The following is a 12,366-nucleotide window of genomic DNA, read 5'->3' on the forward strand; positions in this document are numbered from 1 at the left end:
GAGAGAGAGAGAGAGAGAGAGAGAGAGAGAGAGAGAGAGAGAGAGAGAGATGGGGTTGAGTTATGAGATGAGTATTTTTGGGTTTTAAATAAAGTAGTCATATATTTTCAATGGTGATATGTATGAGTTTTAGGGATAAAATATTATTTATATTTAAGTATAGAAAATCAAATTTCTCTTTATTTATCCTTATATAATATAGTTGTTATAATATTATTTTTTATTATTTTCAGTTATTTTATAATTTATTTATAGTTGTTATGAAATTAATTTCTTATTATTTTTTTATTTTTTATTGAAAAAATATATTTTTATAATTTTAAAATTTAAGAAAAAATATATTTTTATAAATAAAAATTTTAAATCGTAAAATTATAAATAAAAAATAAAAAAATATTTTTAAAAATTTCTCAAAAAAAAAAAATTACAAATAGATTAAAAATTGGGAAAAAAACAAAAAAAATACAAAAAAGGAAAAAAATTTACAAAAATACTTTGGGCCGGCCCATTAAACATTTATACAGTCCACATACAAATATTTACAAAAATACCACATGCACTAAGCCTTCAACTGTACAGAGCGAACCATGAAGGTGAAAATACCGCGATCGTTTCAAAACCGTAAAACAACTAAAATGAAACCAAAACGATAAAAATACAACTAGTTACGTATAAGTCTGTTTATTTTTTTTTTTTGGTTGCCTTATAGTTGCATTATCGTTTTATGATAGTTTATATATTATGCATGAATTTAATTTGACTTGGACTAAGAAATAGTAGTTATACATAGTAAGTTTTGTGCAAATAGTTGCACATTAATTTTATAATAAAATAACATATGCAAGTAGACAAACGATAATAAAACTACTAAACAACTGTATACAAACTAAAGTACAGGAAAAACGTAAAAAAATTTTAAAAAATCTCATGAATAATACATCTACGTTATATACAGTTGCATTTTGATTGATTACTGGTTTCCAATATAAATATATTTTTTTAGAAACACAATAAGAAGAGTAAATTCGAATTAAGGTACAACCAATTACGTATAAGTCTGTTTATTTATTTCTTTTTTGGTTGCCTTATAGTTGCATTATCGTTTTATGATAGTTTATATATTATGCATGAATTTAATTTGACGGGGACTAAGAAATAGTAGTTATACATAGTAAGTTTGTGCAAATAGTTGCATATTAATTTTATAATGAAATAACATATGCAAGTAGCAAAACTATAATAAAACTACTAAACAACTGTATACAAACTTAAGTACAGGAAAAACTTGAAATTTTTTAAAAAAATCTCATGAATAATACATCTACGTTATATACAGTTGCATTTTGATTGATTACTGGTTTCCAATATAAATATATTTTTTTAAAAACACAATAAGAAGAGTAAATTCGAATTAAGGTACAACCAGTTACGTATAAGTCTGTTTATTTTTTTTTTGGTTGCCTTATAGTTGCATTATCGTTTTATAATAGTTTATATATTGTGCTGGAATTTAATATGACGGGGACTAAGAAATAGTAGTTATACAAAGTAAGTTTTGTGCAAATAGTTGCATATTAATTTTATAATGAAATAACATATGCAAGTAGCAAAACTATAATAAAACTACTAAACAACTGTATACAACCTATAATAAAGCTAAAGAGTGAGAAAGAGTACATTACTTAACTACAAGAAAAGAAAAAGAATTTCCCCACCCAAAATTCCAACTCCAGATGATCGACACATTCCACCAACTCCATTCAATATCATTACAACTTCACTCACGTAATTCTTGAGAGAATCCCCATCTGAGGCCAACTCCGGTATGAACCGGAATGCATTTTGAGTCAAGCGAATTCCTTTTTCATTAAACTCATTCAAAGTACAAGTCATTGTCTCGTAATAGTTTAACCTTCCACAATTATCAACTATTAAACTGCAAACGTCATAATTACGACCAAGAGCAGGTTTCGAATTTTTAATCCAGTTATAAAAACGCAAAGCAGAAATTTTCTCAGAATTCAATAACTGCAAAATCAAAGTGATTAAAGCATTAGTTAGACTTACATTGATCCCATTCAATTTCATCTCCAAATCATTCTCACCCATTTTAAGCCAACCAACAATTTCCCAAGCCATCTTCCAAAAGGCTATCGATCTGGTTCTTTCAGGACCAGAATACGCGCGCATTTTCGGCCCAATTCAATCCTCTCAGCTTTATAGAAATGGGGAGATCTTTGCTAGAAGAAGCTGACAATGGTCTGGAACCCTTGCAGTGGCGAGGACTGACCAATTCGATTGTCTGACCAAATATTGGGAATTTGGGAGCGGAAACTGAGAACGGTCCAGATGAAGAAATCAAAGAATTTGATCGATGGCAGTGGATTTCCCGACCCACATGCTACGACGGCAGCGATGGCAGTGGATTTCACCGAAAATGGGTCTCACGGTAGAGCAGTTGGAGTCTTCTGGGTTACTTCCGCCATGAATAATTTCCAGACATACCCACAAGATTGTGTGTGCAAGTGGTAAAAGTGTAATAAAATAAACTTAAAGTGTATAAAAGTTGCTTTTACCGTGTTGTAGTATATATATAATAAAGTTAGCCTTTTGTATTTTTAGTGTAAAAATTTCTTAAAAATTCGACTGCACCTAGACTCATATGTAGTTTGACAATTACCATATTTTCATTAAAATAAATAAATTATACAGTATGTAATTAACTATTAGATTCCCACAATGCAGACAAAATGAATCAATTATACTCGGTAAATGGGTATTATCACACCATTTTTACTTTATATATTTATGATGATTAATTAATGTCCACAGATGCATTTATTTAATTATAATATTTTTTTCTATTCAATTTCAATATCTATACTTATTAATGTCTACATTATTGGTGCAAAATTTATATCGGTGGACATTGTATATTTAAAATTCATGAGAGGGTATGTATGGTACGATAAATAAGAAGAACAAGGAAAAGATATCATGGTATGGGTATGTGGACGCAATCAATCAATCATGAATAAATATTGTAAAATAATTAATAAAATATGTAAATTGTTAAATATGAGTGTCACGAATTGTATTAGAATGCATGCAAAAGTTCTTGTAGCTTTGTTTAATTTGGCATATACATATTATGATTATTACCTATATATATATAGTCTCCACGATACGACAACAACCTTAAGTTTAATCTTTTTTTTTTTCCTTAATAATTAATTTATTTATTTGTGTACATGTGTGAAATAAATACATAAGTGGGGACATACGATTCAACTCTCAATGGATGGTATAATGTCACAGCACTGAGGTAATGGGTTTTATGTCACCCTAACGTTCAACACGCAACTACTTAACCATAATCATCATAAATGTATATTATTATTAATTAATTTAATTTATATATCATATTATAATAATGTTTATAATATTTATTAAGAGAGGGTTCGTTTGATTAGTTACCACCCAAAACGACCAGTAAAACGATTAAATAATTTTATTTTAATATATTCATCATAATTAGAGATAAAAAACTTTATCTATATGATTACTTGCTAGTAGTGATGAATTCAAAATTTTTATCTCGTGAAAATTTTATTGTCTACTTTGAATAAAAATTATAATTATTCTTAGTAAATATATTTAATTTATTGAAAATATTGGCGGGGCTTATTTATAAATTTAGTGCATAATTTAATAAATTAATTAAAAATATATATAACTTTTCAAATATTCTTTTTAGCCCCAGAAGACTATATGTGTTAGTGTCTGCTTGCTAGTTTTATAGCTAGCTACTAAAGTTTTTTTTTTTTTTTTTTTTTTTTTTTTTTTTTTTTAAAGTAATGTTTACACATTCAACTAATCAAATTAGTCAAGTGCTATTTGAGAAGTTAACTAACTAACTGGATTTTTAAATTTTATTTTTAGTCAAATGTGAAAATTATCTTCTTTGAAAATTAGTTTTCAACTTCCTAAAATGATTAATAATGGACGACAGCTTTGCCATGTTTCATAATGATAAAAAAAAAAATTAAGTATAACTCAAATGAGTCTGATTTTCATCAAACTTTCATACGGGAAAGTTAATTATTTCAATTAGACTCAGTTATACTTAATCCTATTATTTTTTTTTTCTCCATCGTTTTGATCTTGATTTTTTCTGATTAATGACAGTACTTATTATTATTGTAGAAATCGAATCTAACTCACGAAGCTAAATATAGGACATTATTAGTAAAAGTCAATGGCTTATGAATTTGAAACATCGAGATCTTATGTCTAAATTTCAATCTTAATTTTTTTTTAAAAGAGGAAATAAAAGAAATTAATTGGATTAATAATGATGAAGTAGGCGCTCTATTGTTTTACAATTAGCTTGAAAAGTACTACTTAATTAGGTTGTTACGTGTAATCATAATCACATTGACATGCACAACTTAACCTTTATTTTTTATTTGGCTTAATTACCCTTTCGGCCTTTAATTAGCTAGATCAATTCCCCTCTTTCTAATACACTTTTGCTTTTTAATTTTATCACCTTTAATTCTAGGACATTACTTACAATATTATTATGATTATTGTTTTTTTTTTTCATTCTTTATTAATTTCCCCTTTTAATCGATCAATTCCCTAACCCTAAAGTGGTAAAAGGAGGATATAGATGGTGCTTTAAAATTTAAATCCAAGTTTAACTTTTTTTCACACGAGGCAAGAAAGAAAAAAGTCTCACGTAGTAAAAGTAGATTTTAATAATTATAAGCCAAATCCAACACTAGATATATATCTCCTATATATATAAGTGAATTTTTAAAGCTAATCATTCAAATATTACAATATTGCATTTGCCACGTAAGAAAAATCATATGTACAAGTATAATTACAAGTCCATTAATTAAATTTTATCTTTCTTGTCATTGATTATTGTGGTAAATGCATTTTATACACTTGTTGTTAAGTAGTAATATCTTTATTATCTCTTATTAGTAAATAATACACATATTTAAGTGTATTAATTTGAAGATACGCTATTATTAGAAAGTTAATAAAGAGAAGTATATGTGTCTCACTTTCACTTTAATATGTATATTTATATAATTAGCCTCGTAAATGGAGAAGAAAATTCAAAAGAGAAAAAAAGGACTTTTAAGAGAGATGAGTGAGAGTTATTGAGTGTTGAGAAGGCTAAACTCAGCCTTTCATTCATCGCTATTCCTTCTCACGTGCGTCATCACCATCCATATAAAGAAAAAAAGAAAATAAAAAAAAAGTAACTTAAATTAAATTCTCATCACAAATTAATAATAAAAAAAATTAATTGAATAAAAGGGGTTATTAATCAAACGACAAAAGCCAAAACCTGTCAGAAATATCTGACAGCAACAGTTAGTTCAATTATTACCGGAAGTAGCCGGTGGTGGTCCGGTTTCTCGAAACCCTATGCTATCTTCTCTTCTCTCTCTCTCTCTCTTTCTCAAACCTCAAAATCTCAAACACTTAACTAAAGAAAGAAAGCGATTCAGAGACTCACTCACTCTCACTCGAAAGATTTATTAAGTTTTTTCTGTTAAAAAATAATGTAACTGAGATTTATATAGAGAGACTGTGATCCAGTGTTAACTCCTAGTCCTACTTACTGTGTTGACGCACCAAATCCCCTCCCTCCTATAGTCCTACTTCACCTCTCCAATATTCACGTACACACTACTTTCATCTGTTAACCTACGCCACCACCATCGTCATCGTCATCACCAAAACCAAAACCCCAATCTCTCTTTCTCTCTCTTAAATTATTATTTTTATTTTTTTTATAAGGAAGAGAGAGAGAAAAGAGAAAAAAAAGAAGCTATATTTGATATATTCTGATCTAGTTATGGCGGAGGGTTTCGAGCCATACCATGTCCCACAACAAAGCCGAAGAGACAAGCTCAGAGTCGTAGCAACTCACTCCTCTACAAACCCGGTTTCGGCTTGCATCGACGCTGCTACCGCAAACTTTCACGGCTCCGGTGGTGGCTTGCTCCCGTTAGCCACTTCATACGATCCCACCTCCTCCGATTTCCTATCTTGTACTAAAGAAGAAGGAGTGGTCAACTTAATGGGTTTGGTCAACGGGTCTTCTTCTTCCGGTTCTCGAAATCCGTTTATGGATCCGATGACCTCTATCCAAGATATCAACACTAACCCTTTTCTCTTCTCTTCCCAAGCACTCCAAAGCTTCAGAGATTTCGAAAACCAACAGGGTTTCAACAACAATGCCGTTTTTAAACCCGAACCGCTTTCCCTCTCCCTTTCTTCTCACCACGACCCGACCCGGATTCAAAACAATACCAATAATAACAACCACCACCAGCTTCCTCTGGAACTCAACCTACAGAGATTCGGGTCAGCGTTTTACGGAGGAGGAGGAGGTGGAGGGTCTACGACTAATAATAATGCTAATACTGTCACGCTGGCCGTTGTTGGTGGTGGGTCGGTTGCTGACGACGGAGTCGGGTCTAGGAGCTCCGTTCCTCTTGGCCCATTTACGGGCTACTCTTCGATTCTGAAGGGATCAAGGTTTTTAAAGCCGGCACAGCAGTTACTTGAAGAGTTTTGTAACGTCGGAGGAGGAAGTAGGGTTGTTTACGGTGATGAACTTGCCGCAGATCCTACTCTTATGGAGAGTCCGGTAGAGGGGTTGAGCTCCGGCAGTGGAGGAGTTAATGTTGATGATGTTGAGCTTAGTAGTGGTGTTTCCGATGGTGGCGAGAGTAGTCGGAAAAAGAAGTCCAGGCTTATTTCTATGCTTGATGAGGTACATATATATGATTTCAGTTTTTTTTTTTTTGGGGGGTTATTCTATGATGAAAATATAATAATGGGTTACGTTTTGGTCTAATTGCAGTGTCATTTATTTTAATTGGTTATACATTTTGATAATTTAGTTGTTCGATGTGATTAATGTCTGGGCTACTACCTATAGATCTTTCTTGGAGATGGGTTTTTTATGAAACCCAGGAATTTTGTCACTGTAGCAGCTGAGTATGTTGATCATCGTGGTATATTATTATAATAATAAAAAAAATAATAATATGATTAATGTTTAATGATAACATTTATAATATATATATAATTATTATTATTCCTGACTATGTATTATAAAAGATAGAGCCAGAAGATTTTCTTTGAGTTGTGTGGTCATTAGTGATATGTATGCACAGTACTAATTCTTGGATTATTTATAAGCTGTTCAAATCAAACGACTGCGCTCTTTTGTGCATTAGATTCTTTGTTTTAAAGGCATACATACATACATACACATATATATTATATAGAAGTATATAATTAGATTGGCGTTGGTGAACGCAAAAATACATCTTTTTGGAAAAGGTGATAAGAGGGGGGAATATATGCAGTGAGATATAGGCGTTATAAAAGTGTTCTGACATACCCTAGAATTAGTTCTATATAAGTGATTAGTAACAAGTCCAATAAGTAGTTCTCGGGTGTAGATAATAGATATGTGCTTCATAAAAGTAATCCATTTGAAAAAAGGTTTATACTCCAAAAAATAGTGTAGAAAAGCATAATTGGATTCCAAAGTATAATATGATGATTATAGCCCTATTTGTTTGGCCATACATATAACACACATATATCTATATCTTCTCTTTCTTATATGGGATGTATCTAAGATTAACTAGCTCTTCACTATATATGATTTTCTCTTTTAGTGTAGTGTGTTTATCATGTAGAGTACAGTTTTGTATTCAATAATTAATTTGTAGACAATTTATGTATTGTATGTACCTAGAAATTGCTTTTTGGGGGTGACTGAGAAGGCTATATATATATATGGATGCATGGTCATTATTGTAAAGTTGTTTGAGTTTTGAAGGGGTTTTATTTTCATGGTCACGAAATAAATTTATGGTAAAGATTGTAATGTATATAAGCTTCTAGCATTAATCCCAACTCAATATATGTTAATGAATCACTTGAGAAGCTGATGAGAATATACTATATATTTAAAGAATAGAATTTCTATGTTTCTCTCTTTGCTATTTTTAATTTTCTCATATCACTAGCTTGGTTGATTGATTAATATGTATTGTGTTTGTTGTGAACTTGTCTTGTAATAAATCAGCATTTATATTGTTTAATTATGCATAGTATGGAGTCTCTTGGTAAAATGTGTTCACCACACCCTTTATTCTAATGTTAATTTTTGTATTAAATTATTCTTATATGAATTGGTCATAATAACAGCCAGAAGGATTAAACTATGGAATTGGGGTTTGGAAGCCTTCTTTGCTAACAAAGTAACACTAATGGCGAAAATAGCTAGGATTGTCATCTTGCTGATTGAAAGATGTTTTATCTATTTGATTTAGGTCTACAGGAGGTACAAACAATACTATCAACAGATGCAGACAGTGGTAACATCGTTCGAGTATGTGGCCGGGCTTGGCAACGCCGCTCCTTACGCCAATTTGGCAGTGAAAGCCATGACCAAGCATTTCAAGTGCTTGAAAAGTGCAATTATGGACCAACTTCAGTTCTCCAACAAGGATAACTCTCACACCAATCATCATGGCAAAGAAGAAGTTCCTACTTTTCGAAACAGCAATAGAGGTAATCTTTACAGCCAAAGACCGATTCAAGGCTCAGGATTCCTCGACCACCAACCCGTGTGGCGACCCCAAAGAGGGCTTCCCGAGCGTGCTGTTACTGTCCTACGCGCTTGGTTATTCGAGCATTTCCTTCACCCGTAAGTAAAATTTTGGAATAGATTAATTTTATGTTTTATAATGGAGTATTTCAAGGATGTCAAAGCTTTAGAATCCTTATTGTATCAATTGTTGGCTGATGTGTACAGTTATCCTACGGATACGGACAAGTTAATGTTGGCTAAACAAACTGGTCTATCAAGAAGCCAGGTCTGCTTACCATAACTAATCTCAAATTAGAATATTGTGTTTTATTTATCATTGGATATTTAGTGATGTTTTCTCAAACAAAATTTTAATGTGAAATCCACAGGTTTCAAATTGGTTTATCAATGCTCGAGTGAGGCTATGGAAGCCAATGGTGGAGGAAATACACATGCTAGAAACACGCCAAGCTCAGAAAGCTTCACACAGAGAAGATCGAAACACAATGAGGCCGAACGCACAAGAACATGTAGCTTCATCAGCGAACAATCTAGCGTCTGAAAATCCATCCACCTCAATGCATAGGGTTCACGACACTACGTTGAAGCGTTCTAGAAGCGATGTACCAACCGTCATGGATAGTACTGCAGGTGGAGTAAGCGAAGAGATGAACATGTCTTACGACAACTTGCCTACTCATCTTCATAATCACCATCATCACCACCATCAAGTTGGCGTTGCTGCCACTGCCATGAACATGTCCGGTATTGGGAGCAACGGAGTTTCCTTAACACTTGGACTTCACCAAAATAACGGCGGAACCATTGGTTTATCAGAGCCCTTTCCTATAAACGCAGCTCAAAGATTTGGTCTTGGCCTTGAGGGAAACAATGAGGGATACGTCATGGGTGCTTTCGAAGCTCAAAATCGACATTTCGGTAGAGATCATCATCATGTGATGGGAGGGCAACTTTTGCATGATTTTGTAGGCTGAAAAAGAAGAAGAATGTGCAATTTTTGGAGCTCTATCAGGTAAAAATATTTGTTGCTAACAAAGTTGCAAAATATGGTTAAGAAGCTAGCTAGCTTAGATTGGTTGGAAATTATTTCCTTTACTATAATATGGTTAAGAAGAAGGTAAAGAAAAAGAAAAGGTGGGAGAGTCCGTATACTTCCCAATGTATATTATATTTTTCCTTCTATTGAAAATATGCCAACAACATATATATATATAATAACATATATATATTTATATAAGAAAAAGGATTGGTTGCTATATTCTTGTGTAAAGTTATTATTATTATTATGAGAGTGAAATTGATACCATGTCAAACCAATTAATTCAAGTATTGACGTGGCATTTTAAGATGATTTATTATTATATGCATGAATGAATTAAATGCCCTAGCTAGAGTTGTAATCTGTGTTAATTTTTTCCCAGTTCTTGCTTGAATTCTCAACGTTATAATGAGTTCCTATACTTTATCATCATTCAAGCTTGAATTAATTAACCCAAAATAATCAAATGGGTTCGATTGTGAAAGAATATTTGTACTTTTAACTTCAATCGAAACTGCATTTATAACATTCAAAATATTTTAATCTGCATCATCGAATATTTATATTTATGTCCCTCTTAAATTAAAAAAGCCCAGGATGATAATAAATGAAATCTTGTGTATAAAAATATATATAATTAATTAATATTATATAAAAACCTATTGATAAAGTGATTAATTACTCATTTAATTGAGTGTTGCCTTGCAATTATTTTCTATATAACAGTCATTTGGTGCTTATTATAAGTATAACTATAAACTTTCTTAGTATGGTAGTAATGGTTATATATATGATTAGCAGATATCAATTAAAATATTTATTTCAAAAATCAAAAGAGAGATGAAAATTGTAATTCATTGTTAGTTGGTATAAACATCCAATTTATTTAGAGACGAACAATGGATATTGAAATGTTCACAAAGTTTTTATCAGCAACCATGAAAGATCAGTTGAAAAATCGAAATGTCTTTTGTTTTTGTTTTAGCTTCACTTAATCCTCATTTTTCAATGAAAGTAGGGATCCAGAGATATGTCAAGTTTTTTTAGATTTGAAAATTTTAAGAACAACTCATATAAAATAAGACAAAAAAAAAAAAAAGTAGAAAATTAGTAAGATAAAAAATTAATTAATTATTATTATTATTCTTGAAACACAATTCATTCAGAAAAGATCAAGAGCTTGATAAATAAAAAAAGTAAAATCTTAATTTTGATTGATTAAAATGTAAGCCGCCAATTTCCCTAAAAATAATAAACAAACTATAAATACTATGATCTTGAAGCAAACTTCGAATTTGTTGGAGCGGACCACAATGTCCTATATTATTATTATTTATTTTTATTTCTAAAAGAAAATGTTATTATATGATTAATTTAAATTGATATTTGGAATGAGAATTTTTGTGGATTTAGAACTTTTTTATATTATTATTATTATTATTAGGTTAAGTATATAACTATATTTGCTTTAATGATTATCGATGTGTGACTATTAATCAATAAATATTGAGAAAAACTAGGCATAGTTATGCATAACTGTTAATGTAGCAATTTTTTTTTTAAAACAATTAATATTAATTTAATTTAAAATCTAATTAAACAATATTTTAATGATTTTCAAACTTAAAATCTAATCATATATATTATTAAAAACATTAAATAAAACATACCAATACATTAAAGAAAATTCAACCAAGTATCTATAAATTTGATAAAGTTTTAAAAAATACATTTAAATATATGATATGATAGCATAAATGGAATAAATTAAATATACAATTAATAAAAGATATTTCATTATTATTTTAAGAATGGTCACGTACCGTACTTGCATATGTGTAGAGTGGCTATTATTCGCTCTAGTTATTTTTCTCATTTGAATAATTATTCCTACGTATTTGGATCGAATAATCATGGATACATGTAAAAAAAAAATTATATTGTATTTCTAATTGATATGTATAATTGTTAAATGGTCTCACATCGTTAATGTGTGAAAAGATAATAGAATATATAAGAGGAATGAGCTACTCCTCTCATTGCCAATTGGTTTTGAGATTCACCTTATCCCAAATTCTAATATGGTATCAGAGCAAAACAAATAAAAAAATACCTCTAGCGACTATCTGACCCAATAAAAAATAATCGAAGTAGAGCCAAAAAATAAAAAAGAGCCACATAAAAAATTACCGATCTAAAAAGTAGAGTAAAAAGAGCTACTTGTGATCAGGGATAGTGAGCCATAAAAAAAGAGTCTCATATGATTGAGTTGTCCAAGACGGTGAGCAAATAAAATTACTACCATCATAAGAGGGATATTAGATAGTCCCACATCGCTAATTTGTAGAAAAATAATAAAATATATAAGAGGAATGAAATACAATAAGTACTTCTCTATAAAAAAGAAAAAAAATAAAACAATACCTATTTATTATTGAAATTTTGTAAGATTATGTCAACTGTTTGATAATCGATCTCCCCCAAATCCCACCTACGTACTCTATATAATATTAATACAAAGCATAACTAAAATGTATTTATTGAAAACAATAAACAATCAAAATGAAAAGAAAAAGAAAATAAAAAAGTAACAGGAAGAAGAAAGTTTATATGTATACAGCCACTTTTTTTTTTTTGACAAAGTATCTATAATGTTTTA

At 30.3% G+C, this 12,366-nt stretch overlaps 1 protein-coding gene across 1 annotated transcript; it reads left to right on the forward strand.

The window, feature by feature from the left end:
• Nucleotides 1-5,474: 5,474 nt before the first annotated feature.
• On the forward strand, nt 5,475-10,014 carry LOC115697301 (BEL1-like homeodomain protein 9). Its single transcript, XM_030624247.2, has 4 exons — nt 5,475-6,808; nt 8,388-8,764; nt 8,873-8,933; nt 9,037-10,014. The coding sequence occupies exons 1-4, from the start codon at nt 5,885-5,887 to the stop codon at nt 9,640-9,642; spliced, it is 1,968 nt and encodes a 655-aa protein (XP_030480107.1). The 5' UTR covers nt 5,475-5,884; the 3' UTR covers nt 9,643-10,014.
• Nucleotides 10,015-12,366: the final 2,352 nt, after the last annotated feature.

The sequence above is a fragment of the Cannabis sativa genome, chromosome 7, assembly GCF_029168945.1.
Source record: "Cannabis sativa cultivar Pink pepper isolate KNU-18-1 chromosome 7, ASM2916894v1, whole genome shotgun sequence".
Lineage (NCBI taxonomy): Eukaryota > Viridiplantae > Streptophyta > Magnoliopsida > Rosales > Cannabaceae > Cannabis > Cannabis sativa.